Consider the following 20,352-nt stretch of genomic DNA (forward strand, 5'->3'; position numbering starts at 1 on the left):
AAGGAAGGGTTTTTCTCAGCCTTCGTCAACTGAGACGGGCAAAAAGAGTCCCAGGTCCACTCTCAGCCAGGCCAAGTTTGTTTACTATATTGGTTAAAGATGGGTGATGCATCACCTTCTGACAGCGAAGACGGGCAGATAGCCTCCCAGGTGCATCTTAGCAGGGCTGAGTTTATTTAACCCTTTCTTTGGACTTATCACCGTTGGCCATAACACAACCAAAGGTTACTTATTGATCCTAATTACTACATTTGAGACAGTATTGGTCAACATGTCCTCATACAACAAGTGGCACACACTTCATTAATGTAATTGTAGATAATATTTGACCTAAATATGTGGGTCTTGTGATTTAAACATGTAGGTTAGATGCTTATCACAATGATTCCGTTATATAAAACACTCCAGTGTAGGTATATATATATAGTGTACGCGAGTATATATGATTACATAGTATACATGTGAATATATATGTCATAAATTGTGGAATTCTTTTTTCTGGCAGCCACATTTGGGACCAGCTGTAGTTCGTGTTTGGTTCATGCAAATGTATAACAAATTGCATTGATCAAACAAAGAGGAATTATAAGCATGGCATGGCAGCTAGATTCCTTTGGATCAAACTGAGCTGAACTTAATAAGTCGCCTAAGCCAGATAGAGCAAGATTGGACTAAATTGACAGTGATGCTTATTTATGCTGGGTTTTTACAATATTGGCCCACATTTATAAGCAAGGAGCCCAGCTATATATGAATAAGGTCAGTGTGCCATTGTCTACTTTACTTACATGAAGTAATTGTGCTCTTGTGATGTCACCAATGTCAGAAGGATTTAAGCACCTGGCAACCTAGAAGTGCTCCAGTTCCTGTGACCTGTTTATCCATTTCCTGCAAAGCTGACAGTAGTGCAGTATCTTCCAGACCAAGCTCCTTTCTGGACAGCTTTTGCAAGAGGATCTTAACAAAGAGGACAACAGAACTCCAGATTCTTAAAGGAGAGTTAAAGTATTGTAAATTGAACTAAAAGAGAAACAATACCCCAGAGGTACAGAGGTTTGGATGCCCAGTTGCAGCCCAAACACTCTCCCCACAACAAGGAAGTCATGATCCAAATCAAGTACTTCATACCATGTATTCTATACTTTTTTGGTATTGCAACCATCATGGCACACCTGCTGCTCATATATTTTTACATTTCAAATGATTAGTTTTAGAAGTATTTCTAAAAGGATTTCAATGCTCTCTCTACTCTTGCCACCCTAGATTTTCTCTTACTTGTCGTTTTCTATCTCTAACGTCAAACACACTTCAGGTAAAACAAAAACCTTTGACTGTGTGTTAATGGTGTAAAGAGAAATGAAAAGTCAAGCTTGAGATTTTTTTAATGGTAATTGTTCAGAATTAACATTCATTTCAGGTAAAGTAACAATTTAGAACAAATGATTCTGTAAGCCTTCAAATACAGTGGAAAGTTTTCTAACAGATTACTTTGATTGTCCTTAAAAGGGACAGAATCCACTTTACTTGTAAAAGCAATGAACCAGGCAGGTATCTCTGAAATCGTTAACCAGAACAGAGACTCAATCCTTTCACTTGCCTTAATGTCAGAAAAAAAGGATAAACTAATCTCAGTTTTTTGGTGGTTTAACATTTTTAGTAATTTCTGTTAGAGTACAATAGATTTATATTGTAAAAGTTAATGAAAAAGGTCTACTGGACTACAAGAACAAAAACTAAACTGCATTAGATGATAAATGTAATAAAGGAGTGATTTATTTTCAGTTTGCCATAGTTGATGGTTTAACGTGGTACAGCACAGAGGCGGTAAGGTTTGGGACAGCGTATGCCTCCCAACTGGAAATCCAGACTGGGCTGCTCTCCAGCAGGTGGCGAAAGAGAAAACCTTTGGAGGAGGGAAGTAAACAACAGGAATAACTCCATCCTGGCCAGCTGTTCTCCAAGACACACACGCTTGCCTGAGAATAAACAGTAAGTCATGAGTTTTATTCAAACAATTTTTTTTACTACACTTCTGCAACAAACCAAGGATGCATGCCATTTGGCTAAAAGAGTACAACAAACCTGCAGAAAATGGAAGGAAAGCATCTCTCTTACGAAATTTACCATCCTTGTCCAGAAAGTGTTGAGGATTGAAAGAGTGTGGAGTTTCCCACATTGACTCATCGTGTAGGACTGAGTCCAGGGTAGCCAGTATCATGGTACCCTGAACAAAAAAAAAACCAAAAACCCCACAAAATAATCTTAAGACCTGAGATACTGAAATTGGAAAACCAACAAGTAAACAAACAAACAAATCTAAATTGTTACTGAAAATTGGTTTAATTTGCCATATGACAGAATCCAAATCCAATTTATATAGCATTTTAAAAAAACAGAAACATCTTGATGCATGCTCATCCAGGTAAGTAAATATCCAAAATTTGATTCTTTTCATCTGGACGTAGCATTTTCAGTGGGAGAAACATTTCATCACTCATCCAAGTGACTTCTTCAGTCTCAGCTGACTGCAGGTTTCCCCAGTCTTATAAACAGTACATTTACATAATGACTGAAACCAGCCCACTGAAGGAACAATATGCTGGGAGGCCCGTTGGGGAATGGCTGCAATCACAGCATTGTACGATGGCGAAAGATGTACCCTTAGGCCCCCTCCTCGATTAAGAGGTGGTCTTTCCCTTTTCACGTAAATGGCCTCCTTGACTCCGCGTTCAAACCAGCGTTTTCACTTAGGCAGTAGTTGTCCTTCTCTCCTGGATCGGCTGGAGCTTTCTTTTGGTGCCTTCCCATCTTTGACAAAAGTCCAGCTGGGATAACTACGTTTACTCAGGGACTTCTTGATGTGATGTTCTTCTGCCTCCCTGGTCGCTGTGTCTGTGGGGATTGTGTTATGTCTCTGTGTTGTAGCGTCCTGATGACACCCAGTTTATGCTCCAGTGGATGATGAGAATCAAACCTTAAATACCGATTCATATGTGCAGGTTTACAGTACAAATCAGTTTTTAGATGTCCCCCATTACTGATGGAAATCTCACAGTCTTAGAAGGCTAACCTGCCATTTTTCATATCCTCCCTGGTGAAATTGATGTGTCGGTCCACGTGATCCGTGAATTGTGGTACGTCCTGAGATTTGATTTTCACCCAGGTGTCATCCACATATCTGAACTAATGACTTGGTGGTGTTCCAGGGTAGGATAGCAAAGCCCTCTTTTCCACTTCTTCCATGTATAAATTGGCCACGATAGATGAAACTGGGGAACCCATGCACACCCATGTTCCTGCCTGTAGAACTGACCCTTGTATGTGAAGTAGGCCGAATGAAGATACAGTTCCAAAAGCAAACACACTTGGTCAATGCTGAGAGTGGTTCTGTTGCTGAGGTTTGGGTCATCCTGTAATCTCTTACAAACTACCTCCAACGCTTCCGTGACTGGGATGCAAGTGAATGGTAAATGGCCTGTATTTATATAGCGCTTTACTAGTCCCTAAGGACCCCAAAGCGTTTTACATATCCAGTCATCCACTAATTCACACACACATTCACACACTGGTGATGGCAAGCTACATTGTAGCCACAGCCACCCTGGGGCGCACTGACAGAGGCGAGGCTGCTGGACACTGGTGCCACCGGGCCCTCTGACCACCACCAGTAGGCAACGGGTGAAGTGTCTTGCCCAAGGACACAACAACCGAGACTGTCCAAGCCGGGGCTCGAACCGGCAACCTTCCGATTACAAGGCGAACTCCCAACTCTTGAGCCACGATGTAACATCGTACGATGTAACAGTGAAGAGAGATGTAACATCGTACGAGACCATGGTTTCATCCACCTCCATAATGACATCTCTCATCTTCTCAACAAAATCCAAATGTAAATGTACTGTTTATAAGATTGGGGAAACCTGCAGTAAGCAGAGACTGAATAACTCACTTGGATGAGTGACGAAACGTTTCTCCCACTGAAAATGCTACATCCAGATGAGCAGAATCAAGTTTTGGGGTAAAAATCAGAAAGTTTGCCTAAAGTGCTGTACAAGAACAAAACAATAGATAAAATGAAGGATAAAAACATTCACATTTAAACACATAAAACATAAAAGCATAAAAAGCATATCAACTCACACCAGTCTAGACGCTATTGAATAAATGTGTTTTGAAAAGAGACTTAAACAGGAAGTGAAGATGCCTGTCTAACATTTAAAGGCAACATATTCCAAAGTTTGGGAGCCACAATTGAAAAAGCTTGTTCTCCTCTAAGTTTCAGCCTAGTTTTTGGGACAACCAAAATCATCTGGTTGTTGAAGTACATCAGAAAGGTATGGAGGAGCAAGACCGTTTAGGCATTTCTAAGTCAAGATTAGGACTTTAAAATTCATTCTGTGATAAACAGGAAGCCAAAGAAGAGGGGACAGGATAGGGAAGATATGTTCGTGCCTGTGTGTATCAGTTAAGAGACGGGCAGCAGCATTTTGAATAAGCTGAAGATGTGAGAGGGATGATTGGCTGACTCCAGCGTAAAGTGCATTGCAATAGTCAAGCCGAGTTTAGATAAAGGCATGCATTATTTTCTCTAAGTCACGCCTTGACAAAACTGACTTAAGCTTTGCTATTTGCCTTAACTGGAAAAAGCTTTTTTCAAGACAGAGCTGATTTGTTTATTACATTTAAAATCAGAGTCCATAATGACTCCCAGATTTGTGACATTCTATTTGATGTATGACCCAAGCCAACCATAATTAAGTGGGGTGCATGAGGTATTATTAGGCCTGAATATAATTACCTCTGTTTTGCTTTCATTGAAGCTCAAAAGGTTGAGAGCCATCCAAGCCTTGAAATCTTCAAGGCAGTTTAAAAGGAGTTGGACGGAGCCTGGACTATTAGGTGCTAAAAGGCTAGTGAGGTGAGCTGATGGAAAAAGGCCATGTAACATTGTCAAAAGATCTAAAAGAGCTATTTAAAACGGAAGCGATTTTATTTGGCCCAAATCGATTTTCCAACCCTCCAGATGTTAATTTCACTGTTTTGACCTCTTATTTGAAGAGTTCAATCACAAATCTTGGAGTAAAGATCGATTCTGCACTTACCTTTGATGACCACGTGAATGGGGTGATAAAATCAGCATTCTACTACCTCAGACGTCTATCGAAGGTCAAGCCCTTTTCTCTCCAAACGTAACTTAGAAATTGTAATTCATGCTTTTATTACTTCACGCCTGGATTACTGTAATATCATTTTAATAGGGGCTGGGCACTTTGTCACACTTACAATTAGTGCATAATGCTGCGGCTTGATTTTTAACTGGTAGAGGAAAATTCGACCACATCACTCCGGTTTTGGCCTCTCTACATTGGCTTCCAATCGAATTTAGGATCCTGTTTAAAGTTCATTTATTGGTTTTTCGGAATCATCAGAATCAGAATACTTCATTGATCCCTAGTGGAAATTATGAAAATTGTTTTTGAATCTTTCAATGGTTTGGCAACCATCTATTTGTCCGATTTGTTGAAGCCTTATGTTCCCACTCATTCCCTTCAGTCCCTAAGTCACGGCTGAAACTCAGAGGAGACCGGGCGTTCTCTATTGTGGCCCCGTTGCTTTGGAACAATCTTCCTCTTCATATTAGACAAGCTACATTTAAATTTCTTTTGACATTTTTTCAGTGTTTCCTGTAAAAATCTGACTTGCTACCTCTTTGTTCTAGTGTGGCTATTTTTAAGTATTTGTCAGTAAATACAATTACATTTTAATTTCAAGTAAAAGTAATTAAAATTCAATTTTATTAAAGAGGAATTATGCCCTCAGTCATAGGCTATATTGCTTTTGAAGACCTTTGAAGTCAGCCTCAAGTGGTTGAATTGGTAGAAAAGGAATACTTTAGTCTACAGCTAGCTGCCAGAAAGTATTATGGATTGTGTACCTTTGGGATTGTGTATTTATCCACTGTAGTTTCATTGCTTGTCATACGAAGCACATTGAGAGGAATGATGTTGGCCATTCTCTGAATCTCATGAATGACAGCATCAGTATAGGGCATGTTTTCTCGGTCACTCACAGAGGGCTGTCTGGACGAACCAACCACAGCATCGATCTCAGCTTGAACTCTCTCTGCACAGTGAAAACAGGATACAATCAGAGTGTGTATCAAGGTTATTACAGTAACCTAACACTAAGTGAGAAACTAAAAGTGAGTGTAAAAAAAGACATTCCAAGTCATTAATACCAATACTGGATTACTGGACTACTTAATAAACTATGAAATATAAACAGAAACATGAACAGGAAATATATTTTTAGTTTTAGCATTTGTGAATTAGTTAACCTTTGTCAACACAACAAGCAAGAGGAGACAATCGAGCATATATCTATTAAAAAGTGAAAATATAAATGTTAATCTGCCATCTTTACAAAATGCAGATTTTATATTGTCACACATATGCTGGACTTCTTGTTTCCTGATATATACTGCTGTTTTATATTAAAAGAAAGAATACAATTGCACATTTTAGAGTAACAGAAACTAAAGTTAAAGAATTAGATCTTCTCTGGAAACTAACAGAATTTTTATTATTTCTAAACAAAAATTTGACATGACAAAATACAAGGTGCCGTTGAGTATTACATACATACCTTGTATATCAGGGTAGTAGATCATGTAAAGCAACCCCCAACGTAAAGTAGTGGCAGTAGTTTCAGTTCCAGCAAAAAACAGGTCCATGGTGCAAGCGTGTAAGTTACTGAGAGAAAAACTTGAATCTTTCTCCTCGTTCTATCAACGGTCCAAACAACAGAAATTAAAATCTGTTATCAAACTTCATTACAAGACCAAAACGAACAAACATAATAGAGATCGAGCACAACACTCACCTTTGCCATTTCTATAAGAAAGGCATCAATATAGTCTCTCGGTGACGCTGGGTCAAGGATTTCTCTGTGTTCTCTGATCCTGATATCTACGAAGTCCTTTATCTCTTGTGTCAGAGTGAAAATTGTCTTATGAGGTCCAGGTAGCCACTTCATCAGCCAGGGAATTATGTTGTACATCTACACCATAGGAAGATAGATTAATCCATATTTAATGACTGGATAAATATTCATGTGGCTGTGTGCTCCACATATGAAGCTGTGCATTCGGAAAATTATGAATAAAAATCTAGCGAAGGATTCCACAGCAGCAGAAGTGGTGGTAGAAATATAATTGCAATATATTAGAGGGCAAATTCAGCAAACTTTTTTTTGTTTGTTTTTGTTTTAATGAGACAGGATGCACACTCCACCAAAGCTGACAACGATGACAAAGATGTCATTTTATAGTCACAATATTTAATTACAGTTATTTAATTTGCACATTTTAGTTATTTAAGACGCTTAAATTTGGCTTGTGCATTTTCGATAAATCGTGATGTAATGTGATCATTGCATGATGTAGCACGGTAGGAAGAGGTTCACCTGTATTGAAATGCTTCCCTGTAAGCGCACAACTTCTTTGAAGTTATGAAGAATGGACTGGTACTGCTGATCAGTGTACTCAAATCGATTCCCAAACACCAAACAGCAGATGATATTTGACACAGCATTATTTATCAGTAGCTGGACATTAAATGGCTTTCCTGTAAATGAAGACAGAAAATATAGTGTCATGGTTAATGTGTCTGAGGAGCGGACCCAAAAGCAGATACACAAGGGACAGGACTAAAATTTAACAAAAAGCGAGCCATTTAGTTTGGCTGATAACTACAACAAAAACAAAAGCACAAGCAAACAAAGGTGAAAAACTACACAATAACTTATAAGCTCTAACTATAAACCTACAAATGAACATGAGAAACCCAAGACTAGAGAAACATGACATCCATGGACCATGAGGTGAGAGGTTGGGCTGAAGAAACATACATGGACAAACATAACAGAGAGGGGAGACATGGAACAGAACATGAGAAGGCATGTAAACAGGAAGGGGAGATGAGACACCTTGCCCAGACAACATGGGAATAAATATGACAAAACATACAGCCAAAGCATAGAACTAGTAAATAAGAGAAAACTAAAACTTTCCAAAACACATTGAATTCACAAAAGAACTAAGACCTCAAAATGCTGGGTCACAGACAAAGCCCCCTGACACATGGGGGACAAGTACCCATGTCATAACAGTAGGTAAACTCTACTGAATGGTGGCAATAAGCCTCATAACTTCAGTTCTATCGCAGAGAAAGGTGGTGATCTTTGGACTCTTCGGAAAAAAGCATAGATGTCTTTTTCATGCCTTGGTGTTCTGTGAAAGCCTCTGAGAGATACTGGCACTCCTGCTGGATGTATAACTCCAGGGTCTTCTTGCCAAGACCAAAGTTTCTTAGGGTATGAAGAGCAAATCTCCTCTGCTGCCTCCATGGATAACCATTTGCTATCGCAAGACCTTTGAACACACAAATACACAATATTAGACTGAATGTAACAAACACTAGCTACATGCTTACAGCTCTGATTTGGTGTCTCAATTATGCTGTTCACTGTATTCAACACTAACTAAATATCTTTTTTTTTTCAGTGAAAAAAGAGAAAAACAGAACCTTCATTGCCAAATAATTCTTCAAACAGTGGTACGGTGGGTCGATCTATGAAGTCGTCTCCTTGCTGGACCAGGGCTTCTTTCACAAACTTGTAGCTATTAATGACCACGGTTCTTCCACCAAAGATTCTGATGGTGAAAATGTTTCCATATTTCTTTGCAAACTGAACAAAGACAGCAGGCAGATGTTGTGGTTCAACAGTACTCAGAGAATTAATATTGCTTCTACATCCTTACTACAGATACTATAAGATTGCAGCAATGTTGCCTCATTAATATTATATCTCTTAACAAGAACCCAAACTGCAAACACATGAGAAAATATTTAAAAAGAGAATATAACTGAAAATGCAGCTCTGACTGAACCCTCTTGAGGTGGTCTTCAAAAACCAAACTCAAGCAACAAACCTTCTCTCTTGTGTGAATAAAGGCAACTGTAGATAAAGTTCACTGAGTTAATGATTGCCAGAGTTTTAAATGGCAACTTCCCTGAACTTGTCCTTAGTACTTTAAAAGGTGAAGGTCCTTTTACTATCCATATTACAAATATTCTTCCACTGTGGAAAAGTAATGGGTATTGAAAAAAGATGCTCCTTTAATTCTTGGATACTTTATTATTAACTCTTCGGAGGAGGTTATGTTTTTGGTAGCATTTATATCCATGCATGCCAGCATTTTGTTTGTAAACCTGAAAGCTCAATAGTAAAATTTGTTGTTATTTATTGTTTTTGTTGTTATGCAAATGCATTTGCAGCCAAATATCTTGTCATATTTTGACCTCGAATGTAATTTATACATTTCATATCTGCCTTTCTTTCAGGGTGACCCCAAGATGCGTCATATCTTTAAAGAAAGTTTTATTGAGAGAAAGAGAAAATTAGCTAGAAATATACTGTAGTATCATATTGTATAATAAGCTCAAGTTATTTATATTCAGTTCTCTCAGTTCTTGTTAGGAGAGACGGCATCCATCCCAATTTGGATGGAGCAGCTCTCATCCAACAGCTAGACCTCAGTGCAGCATTCGATACTGTTGACCATAATATCCTATTAGAGCGATTAGAACATGCTGTAGGTATTACAGGTACTGCGCTACAGTGGTTTGTATCATATCTATCTAATAGACTCCAATTTCTGCATGTAAATGGAGAGTCCTCTTCACACACTAAGGTCAATTATGGTGTTCCACAGGGTTCAGTGCTAGGACCAATTCTGTTTACATTATACATGCTTCCCTTAGGCAGTATCATTTGAAGACATAGCATACATTTTCACTGCTATGCAGATGACACCCAGCTCTATCTGTCCATGAAGCCAGATAACACACACCAATTAGTTAAACTGCAGGAATGTCTTAAAGATATAAAGAGCTGGATGGCCGCTAACCTTTTGCTTCTTAATTCAGATAAAACTGAGGTTATTTTACTCGGCCCTGAAAATCTTAGAAATATGGTATTTAACCAGATTCTTACTCTGGATGGCATTACCTTGGCCACCAGTAACGCTGTGAGGAACCTTGGAGTCATTTTTGACCAGGACATGCCTTCAATGCACATATTAAACAAATATGTAAGACTGCTTTCTTCCATTTGCGCAACATCTCTAAAATTAGAAATATCCTGTCTCAGAGTGACGCTGAAAAACTAGTTCATGCATTTATTTCTTCCAGGCTGGACTACTGTAATTCATTATTATCAGGATGTCCTAAAAACTCCCTGAAAAGCCTTCAGTTAATCCAAAATGCTGCAGCAAGAGTCCTGACAGGGACTAGAAAGAGAGAGCATATTTATCCTGTTCTTCCCTTCATTGGCTTCCTGTTAAATCCAGAATTCAAAATCCTGCTCCTCACATACAAGGTCTTAAATAATCAGGCCCCATCTTATCTTAATGACCTTGTAGTACCATATCACCCTATTAGAGCACTTCGCTCTCGCTCTGCAGGCCTACTTGTTGTTCCTAGAGTATTTAAAAGAAGAATGGGAGGGAGAGCCTTCAGTTTTCAGGCCCCTCTTCTGTGGAACCAGCTTCCAGTTTGGATTCGGGAGACAGACACTATCTCTACTTTTAAGATTAGGCTTAAAACTTTCCTTTTTGCTAAAGCATATAGTTAGGGCTGGACCAGGTGACCCTGAATCCTCCCTTAGTTATGCTGCAATAGACGTAGGCTGCCAGGGATTCCCATGATGCATTGAGTTTTTCCTTTCCAGTCACCTTTCTCACTCACTGTGTGTTAATAGACCTCTCTGCATTGAATCATATCTGTTATTAACCTCTGTCTCTCTTCCACAGCATGTCTTTATCCTGTTTTCCTTCTCTCACCCCAACCAGTCGCAGCAGATGGCCCCGCCCCTGCCTGAGCCTGGTTCTGCCGGAGGTTTCTTCCTGTTAAATAGGAGTTTTTCCTTCCCTCTGTCGCCAAAGTGCTGCTCATAGGGGGTCATATGATTGTTGGTTTTTTCTCTGTATCTATTATTCTATGATCTACTGTACAATATAAAGCACCTTAAGGCGACTGTTGTTGTGATTTGGCGCTATATAAATAAAATTGAATTGATTTTACAAATCAATACCTATTATCCATTAATATAACCATAAATATAACATTTTTGTAATTAAAGCTACCCTTATCTGATTTTTACTCCACTAACATCTTAACGTACTTTTAAGGAACAAAGAAAGAAAATAAATATATTACAAATAAAACACTATTCCCTTAATAGTAAACACGAGTACCTCTCTGAACTGCAGGTGTATTCTATCAGGCCTGATGCGATGAATGTCACCGAGAAACGGGAGAGCCCACGGTCCAGGTGGGAAGTTTTTCGGCACTCTGTTCTTCCAAATATCAGACAACAGCAGGAAAACACAGAGAAATATTAAAATGCTCCTCCCATCTATCCACTCCAAGCCAAGAACACTGTATAATGTCTCCATTTAAAGTTCTTAATGTGGAATGCTGGATTACTGCAGTGTTTTAACTGTGATGCTACCAAGAAACAAAGTGCGATCAGATAAATGGGTGGACTTCCTTAAACACAAAGGTGAAGGAAAGACTCGTGTTTGCGCATCTGGACTTCAAAATAAAAGCTGGTAATGGTGGGGTTATTTTTAGTGTTTTCACATGTGGGACGTTATTGCTTGCAAAAAGGCTACACGAAGATTATGAATGAGTTTCCTTTTTAAATTCCTTTAAGAGACCTTGGATTGGCCATGGAATTGTTTGAACTAGTGTTGGATGTGGACCCAGTAAAAGACCTTTCCCAGTGAGACACAACCGGTGAATGCTGGGATGTTCCTACAATATTTATGTTAAGACTGTTGCACCCATGTAATGTTTAAATGGCAGCTTGGTGATTTTTAGCCCTGGTTGTTGTTTTTTAAGGCCCAGGCTTGTTTTTATTGTAAATAAATGAAATGTTCTTGATCACCACACTGCGGGTTTTGTACTCCTTGGCTATCATTCTATTTTTTAGCTGCTCTCCAACCAATGGAAAGGATTTTTTTTTTTTTTTTTAATTTATTTAGTGATATAAATGCTGGCAGCACAAGGAGATGATGAGTGAGGAATAAAGAAGATTCAAAAATTTTAAATTAAAAGCAAGTATAAAGTTATTCAAATACAGTAAGAATGATCAAATTAAAATTGATCACTGGAGAAGGTGATGAAAGGAAAGAAAACATATCTAAACTTCTCAGGGAGGTTTTTCACAGGAATGGTTGCCCTGATGGAAAAGGTTCGGTTAGTCTTGATTCTCACCTGAACTGTGGGACAACCAGCAGAGCCTTGGCTCATGGCCTTAGTTTATGACCAGTGGTGTACGATGACAGGAGATGTGATAAATATACTTTGGCTGAAGCTCATAGAGAACTTTAAAGGTCAACAAAAAACTCTTAAAACTAGTTCTATAATCACTAGGTAAAGCCAGTGAAGAGAAGCTTAAATATGAGTGTGGTGCCGCATTTTGGAACAGCTGTAGTTTGTGTTTGGTTCAAGCAAATGTATAACAAATTGCATTGATCTAACAAAGAGGAATTATAAGCATGGCATGGCACATAGCTAGATTCCTTTGGATCAAATTGAGCTGAACCTAATAAGTCGCCTAAGCCAGATAGAGCAAGTTTGGACTAAATTGACAGTGATGCTTATTTATGCTGAGGTTTTTACAACATTAGCCCACATTTATAAGCAAGGAGCCCAGAATGTGAGGTCATCGAGCCATAGTCTACTTCATTTACATCTATAAATTAAGTAATTGTGCTCCTGTGATGTCACCAATGTCAGAAGGATTTAAGCATCTGGCAGTGGAGTGCTCCAGCTCCTGTGACCAGTTCATCCATTTCCTGCAAAGCTGACAGTAGTGCAGGATCCTCCAGTCCAAGCTCCTTTCTGGACAGCTTTTGCAAGAGGATCTTAACAAAGAGGACAACAGAACTCCAGATTCTTAAAGGAGAGTTAAAGTATTGTAAATTGAACTAAAAGAGAAACAATACCCCAGAGGTACAGAGGTTTGGATGCCCAGTTGCAGCCCAAACACTCTCCCCACAACAAGGAAGTCATGATCCAAATCAAGTACTTCATACCATGTATTCTATACTTTTTTGGTATTGCAACCATCATGGCACACCTGCTGCTCATATATTTTTACATTTCAAATGATTAGTTTTAGAAGTATTTCTAAAAGGATTTCAATGCTCTCTCTACTCTTGCCACCCTAGATTTTCTCTTACTTGTCGTTTTCTATCTCTAACGTCAAACACACTTCAGGTAAAACAAAAACCTTTGACTGTGTGTTAATGGTGTAAAGAGAAATGAAAAGTCAAGCTTGAGATTTTTTTTAATGGTAATTGTTCAGAATTAACATTAATTTCAGCTAACGTAACAATTTAGAAGAAATGATTCTGTAAGCCTTCAAATACAGTGGAAAGTTTTCTAACAGATTACTTTGATTGTCCTTAAAAGGGACAGAATCCACTTTACTTGTAAAAGCAATGAACCAGGCAGGTATCATATACTCTGAAATCCTTAAACAGAACAGAGACCAACTCCATTATTTCACTTGCCTTAATGTCAGAGTAAAAAGGATGAACTAATCTCAGTTTTTCAGTGGTTTAACATTTTTAGAAATTTCTGTTAGAGTAGAATAGATTTACATTGTAAAGGTTTGTCAAAAAGGTCTACTGGACTACAAGAACAAAAACTAAACTGCATTAGATGAAACATGTAATAAAGGAGTGATGTATCAAGCTGAGAATCAGACATTTTTAGTTTGTGATAATTCATGGTTTAACGTGGTACAGCACAGAGGCGGTAAGGTTTGGGACAGCGAATGGCTCCCAGCTGGAACTCCAGACTGGGCTGCTCTCCAGCAGGTGCAGAGAATGAAAACCTCTGAAGGAGGGAGGCAAAGAACAGGAATAACTCCATCCTGGCCAGCTGTTCCCCAATACACACACGCTTACCTGAGAATGCATAAGACAGCGTTATTCAGATAATTTACAAAATATTAAATCGTACCACATATTATTAGTGCACCTCTGGAACAAACTAAGGTTACAGTGAACACCTATGGCCTACCAACCAACAATACGTAAAAAATTGCTTAGGCAAATAAAGACATTGTGGTGGCAAGACGATTACAAGGAAATACAGTATTGGGTTTCATTTTGCTCTTTTTAGAGTAGAACAAGAGGTTTTAACTTCCAACCAACCTGCAGAAAATGGAAGGAAGGCCTCTCTCTTGCGAAATTTACCATCCTGGTCCAGAAAGTGTTCGGGGTTGAAAGAGTGTGGAGTTTCCCACATTGACTCATCATGTAGGACCGAGTCAAGTGAAGCCAGGATTATAGTTCCCTGAAGAAGTATGACACAAAAACTGATCACTTAGAAACAACGTGATAATCAGTTGTTTTTTGCTTGTTTGTTTCTTTGTCTGTTTGCTTTTTGCCTAGAGGTTAAAATGTTTTTAATTCAAGAATAAGCCAGAAAACTTTACTAGGAAAAAAAAAGGCACAAACACTTGTTGCAGATTGTGTACCTTTGGGATTGTGTACTTATCAATTGTGGTGTCCTTGATTGCACTGTGAGCCAGATTCAAGGGGATAATGTTGCCCACTCTCTGGATCTCATGGATGACCGCATCAGTATAGGGCATGTTTTCTCTGTCAGCCATAGACGGCTGTCTGGATGAACCGATCACAGCATCGATCTCAGCCTGGACTCTCTCTGCGCAGTGAAAACAGGAAACAAGTTTAAAAATAAACAAAGTAAACTAACTGAAACGACTGTGTGCTTTTAAAGCTATCAAGAATAAACTCAGAAAAGTAAAAAATTGTCTTTGTTAAGTTGCTCTTTGTTAACACAGCAAGTATAAGGAGTCTACAGGACAATCACTCAAATACCTTCACACATGGTTTTGACATTGTCATCCTGATTCTGGTCTTCCTGTTCCCTTACAAGTTCTACTCATTTTAAATTAACAGAAAATGTGAAAACAAAAAAGTGATAACTGAAACTGATAAATTTAAAATAAATTTTTAAAACTTAGAAAATTCAAAACTATGCTGCAAAGATGGCTGGAAAAAAAATCCTAATACCACTAACAATAAATATGTGATAGCAAGATAATTACAGCAAATGCAGGCATGGTGGATATTATGCACACCTTGTATGTCAGGGTAGAAGATCATGTAAAGTAGTCCCCAGTGTAAAGTAGTGGTTGTAGTTTCACTTCCAGCAATAAACAGGTCCATAGTGCATGCACTTAAACTGCTGTGATCAAAAACTGAATCACTGCCCTCCTACCAGAGACAGGAATAAATAACTGTTGACATATTTCATTTGAAATGCAAAAAGGAAAACACAGCACACCACTCACCTCTCCCATTTCTGTGAGAAAAGCATCGATGTAATCTCTCGGTGATGCTGGGTTAAAGTTTTCTATGTGTTCTCTGATTTTTGTTTTTATGAAATCAGTTACGTGTTTCGTCAAAGTTAATATCTTCTGATGAGGTCCGGGCAGCCACTTCACCAGCCAGGGCATTGTGTTGTACATCTACAGAACAGAAAGACAGTTACCAAATTATATGATGGCCTGGTAACAACTGTGACATTTCTACCTGTGTATTTCTCTATGGTACTCAAAGGACCCTGAATTAACATGTGTTGGGGAATCCCACAGCTCCTAAGATGGTTATAGAAATCTAATGTCCAGGGAAAAATAAAATCTTTCCAAACCTTATTTTGGAGCAAAGCCAACAAACCTTTTCTAATCTAGATAATGATTAATACAATTTCCAAATATGGCTCCTGAGTAGCAAAATTATTTCTAGAGGCGCTGATCAATACATTTGATTCAATAAGGAGATGTTTGTAATTTTTATGTATTCTTGACACGTGTCTAAAAGGGGTTTACCTGTGTCCCTATGGTTCCCTGTAGGCGTTCCATCTCAATGAAGTCACTAAGAATAGACTGATACTGCTCATCAGTGTACTCAAATCGATCCCCAAATACCAAACAGCAGATGATGTTTGACACAGCGTTGTTTAACAGTGGCTGGGCATTAAAAGGCTTTCCTGTAAAATAAAGAGTACAATGTGAATAAGGCTTGTTTCAGCTCTGCAAGAGTAATGATGTTTCGCAATGTCTGATGATTACACTAATGCTTTAATAATAATAATAATAATAATAATAATAATAATAATGGATTGGATTTATATAGCGCTTTTCTAGGCACCTAAAGCGCTTTACAATGCCACTATTCATTCACTCTCACATTCATACACTGGTGGAGGCAAGCTACAGTTGTAGCCACAGCTGCCCTGGGGCAGACTGACAGAAGCGAGGCTGCCATATCGCGCCATCAGCCCCTCTTAATGCATGCTTGTCTGTTGGAAAGTTGTAAGAAACACAAAATGATGCATATGTATCAAACAGAAAAATATGTGAAAAACAGTGTGATATTTTTATGCCTTGGTGATCTGCAAAAGCTTCTGTGAGATACTGGCACTCCTGCTGGATGGATAACTCCAGGGTCTTCTTGCCCAGACCAAAGTTTTTGAGTGTATGAAGAGTAAATCTCCTCTGCTGCTTCCACTGATACCCATTTGACATCAGAAGACCTTTGAACACACACACACACACACACACACACACACACACACACACACACACACACACACACACACACACACACACACACACACACACACACACACACACACACACACAGGTAATAGAAACTAATTAGAACATCTTAATATCCCTATTTTGGCAGTTCTGATGCTGTTCGGGCATTAATTATAAGGGAGATTCTTTTGAACAAAAAACAAACAAACAAAAAAACCCACCATTATTTCCAAGTAAGTTTTCAAATGAGGGTAATGTGGGCCGATCTATGAAGTCTTCTCCTTGTTGGACCAGCACATCTCTCAAAAGTTTGTAGCCATTAAGCACCACAAGTCTTCCGCCAAAGAGTCGAAGGCTGAAAATCTTTCCATATTTCTCTGCAAACTGAACACAGAGAGTGGACAGGTAATGTTGTGCGTATGAAAACTGTGTATTTATACATCATTTTGCATTTAATAATTAGTGATCAATTAAATCTGAATCTCTTGCACACTGTGTTTTTGTCCTGTCTCCCCCCCCCTCACCCCTAGCTGTTCGAGGCACATGGTTGCCCCTCCTCAAGCCTGGTTCCTCAGGAGATTTCTTCCTGTTAAAATGGAATTTTTCTTTCTCATTGCCAAGAGCTTGCTCATAGAGGCGTTGTTGTGGTTGTATTATTGCAGGGACCTTGCCCCAGCAAAAGAAAAAAAAGGAGGCAGATATTGTTTACATGGGAAGAATGGGTAATTTTAACCCACTGCCAGATGGTTGATAGGCATCTATAATTCAGTTTTTATGGGTTTAAATAACATATTACAGTTCTGAAATTAAAACGTCAGGATGCTAAAGGCAAAAACCAGGTCAACCTGCAAAATAACAGGGAATAAAAGGAACATAGAATAGTCCATTATTTGCACTTCAGTAAATATTTTTCACAGGGGCTTCCCCAAAAACGTCGTATAGTCCCTCTAAAATGTCACGTAAACATAAAATGTCTAAAACTTTATGTTTCAACATAAAATTTTAAATGTGAAAATAAAGTGTTGCTCTAAGCAGTAAATTTGTTTAAATATATTATTCTTATGTATACTGTTAGAATCTATTTATTTTTAATGCTTGTAAATCCCCATTATTTTATGTTATACAATTACCTCGTCTTTTATATCATACATTTATGTTTTATCCTTTACTGCACACAGATATGTATTGTAGAATACTTTTGGATTTAGGTAGTTACACTCAGACACTAACAGATATATAGGGAGAGGCCGCTTCTCTGAGGAATTTGGGTGGGGGTATTGCACTAGAGATGGTACAATAAGGTACAGAAACTTAAGGCTCACTCCACTTGATGGGCATAGACCCACTGCAATCCAGAAGACAGTAGAAGTGGAGACACCCATACTGAACAGCTTGCCTCTCCGCAGAACTGTTTGGAAGGTATTCAAGGCACTGAAAAAACAACAGTTTGCTTACCAACCCTTTAGGAGTGGAGCATGCTGCAACAGGTAGATAATTCCTATCACACTACACTTGGTGTATCGAGGGTAGGTGGGAATTTTTGTTTGACATTTTTTGTAGACTGTACTATTTTCACTCTTCATCATGCTGCTGTAACACAACAATGCAGTATTGATCTATCTCTCCATCTATAATTTTCAGTGAAACACTACAGCTCACTGAGCTGTGAGCCAGAAGAGGAAAAGTGGGGGTGGCCCACAAAGTAAGAATCCAATGAAATATTTGCAACACCTAACAGTTAACATGAAAAAATAGACTTTTAAACATTAAGTACTGTAGTACTGCAATTTTATTTAGTTGGGGATAAGGGTATATATATATATATATATATATATATATACACACACACACACACACACACACACACACACGAGTTTCTAATATTTCAAAACTCGAAGTGGATTGAGCAGTTAAATCGTGAAACAGTCGGCACCCGTACCATAATATGAGTAAGAAAAGCGCAACAACATTGTAGGGGAAGCTGGCAGTGCAGCTGACTTTAACTCCACACCGAGGGCTCACATGGCTGCGGTCTGGGTTTTGAAGCCTTTTGTCTCTGAGCTAGAGAGACAGAGGTCCATTTCGCCATGTAAAACTAATGTGAAATTCTAAGCGTTTGAAAATAAATTGTGAAAATAGGTCATACCTCTGCGAATTGCAGGTGAAATCTGTCAGGTCTGATGCGATGAAGATTACCGATGAAAGGAAGTGCCCAAGGTCCAGGAGGAAAATTTCTCGGCACTCTGTTCTTCAAAAAATCAGCCAGGAGCAAAAAAACACACAGGAATATCAAAATGCTGCTGAAGTCTATCCACTCCAACCCGAGGACACTGTATACTGTCTCCATGTCTTCACTTTTTTGTGACGACCTGTAGCTTTCCTGTTGAACAAGTCATTACAAACCACGTGAGAATGTTTAGTCAGCTGGTCAGATGAGTCAGAAATGGGTTACATAAACTTTATGGTTAGTCGGTAGTCTCAAGTGACAGTTTGAACTCTGTACGTATAACGTATCTTACCGCACCCCGGAATGTAAAGCCTTTACGGCTTCTGGAAAGCGTTTAGCTCCAAATTGCAGCGTACACCAGGTAGTTGGCCCAGATCACGTCTGTTTAGAACCTCCAAATAGTCTCGGTGTGGTGGTTTTGGTCCGGAGGTCCGAACCGCGATTAAGGTGGTCACACCTGTACAAGCACCGCGGTAAAGTGAGCCGTCATTTGTGAGCCGCGGTCAAGCCAGCCGCCTCCTATCCGCCGCATAAATTTCCTTGCGCTTTTACACCAGTCTTTACGGTAGCGCCTTTTCGCTTTATATAAAAATTCATTAAAAATCATCCTGAGTAGTTGAGGTCCAACTTTCAACACATCCCTCCTCTAGGACACCTACTGTACCTGTGTGCCAAGTTTCAGCCAGATTTACTGTAGAATTCCTCAGAAATTAAAGGAAACTTATATTCAATTCAATACAGTCAATACAATAGAATTATGTCAATTTTCAAAAATTCATTAAAAATCATCCTGAGTAGTTGAGGTCCAACTTTCAACACATCCCTCCTCTGGGACACCTACTGTACCTGTGTGCCAAGTTTCAGCCTGATTTACTGTAAAATTCCTCAGACATTAAAGGAAACTTATATTATATAGAAGTTTAAGGTTGAACGGTAATCAGAGTCTTCATCTCTTAGACCTCTCTTCTGTGGATGCAGCTCAATTTTATGGACAGAGACATTGAAGGTAAAGATAAAGAACACCTCAAGTGTAAGACTATAAATTTTTCAAAATTTGCTTTGCATACAAAGTTAAAGTGTCATGATCTGCAATGGCAGTGGAAAGAGGAGAAGGATCCAAATGCAGCCACAGGGCGTGAGTGATGTTGAACAAGAATCTGTTCCTAGGATTTAGTGTTTAGTTGTAGTTTCCTTTTGGCTTTTGTTTTCAGTCTCGTACTGCCTAAAATAAATGGCTTGCTGATTGTTAACGCTTACTTTCGCCTTCCAATTGTCTGCATTTGGGTCCTCACCGCTCTCCATGTGCAGATTGCGACAGACAAACTTAAGGCAGTTGGTCATGGAAGCAGACTGTTTTCCTAGAAATCTGTTGAGTGGAATATTTTTTTAAAATTTAAACTTTTTATCTACTCTCT

General features: G+C 38.8%; 2 protein-coding genes across 3 annotated transcripts; both read right to left on the reverse strand.

Moving 5' to 3' along the window:
- Positions 1-1,360: 1,360 nt before the first annotated feature.
- LOC113016258 (cytochrome P450 2J2-like) lies at positions 1,361-11,618 on the reverse strand. The gene is made up of 9 exons (XM_026158960.1): positions 11,318-11,618; positions 8,586-8,748; positions 8,282-8,431; positions 7,465-7,625; positions 6,883-7,059; positions 6,646-6,784; positions 5,936-6,123; positions 2,083-2,224; positions 1,361-1,976 (listed from the first exon to the last, which is right to left on the reverse strand). Exons 1-9 carry the CDS (start codon positions 11,516-11,518, stop codon positions 1,801-1,803), a joined length of 1,497 nt encoding a protein of 498 aa, XP_026014745.1. The 5' UTR covers positions 11,519-11,618; the 3' UTR covers positions 1,361-1,800.
- A 2,212-nt stretch (positions 11,619-13,830) lies between these two features.
- On the reverse strand, positions 13,831-19,456 carry LOC113016260 (cytochrome P450 2J2-like). Of its 2 annotated transcripts, none has more exons than XM_026158963.1 (10): positions 19,235-19,456; positions 18,857-19,090; positions 16,932-17,094; positions 16,554-16,703; positions 15,997-16,157; positions 15,460-15,636; positions 15,247-15,382; positions 14,620-14,807; positions 14,294-14,435; positions 13,831-14,044 (listed from the first exon to the last, which is right to left on the reverse strand). In XM_026158963.1, the coding sequence occupies exons 2-10, from the start codon at positions 19,055-19,057 to the stop codon at positions 13,869-13,871; spliced, it is 1,494 nt and encodes a 497-aa protein (XP_026014748.1). In that variant the 5' UTR covers positions 19,058-19,090; positions 19,235-19,456; the 3' UTR covers positions 13,831-13,868. The 2 variants fall into 2 exon arrangements, with proteins under 2 accessions (XP_026014748.1, XP_026014747.1); XM_026158962.1 differs by having other exon boundaries at positions 19,230-19,456.
- Positions 19,457-20,352: the final 896 nt, after the last annotated feature.

The sequence above is a fragment of the Astatotilapia calliptera genome, chromosome 23 (genome assembly GCF_900246225.1).
Source record: "Astatotilapia calliptera chromosome 23, fAstCal1.2, whole genome shotgun sequence".
Classification (NCBI taxonomy): Eukaryota; Metazoa; Chordata; class Actinopteri; order Cichliformes; family Cichlidae; genus Astatotilapia; species Astatotilapia calliptera.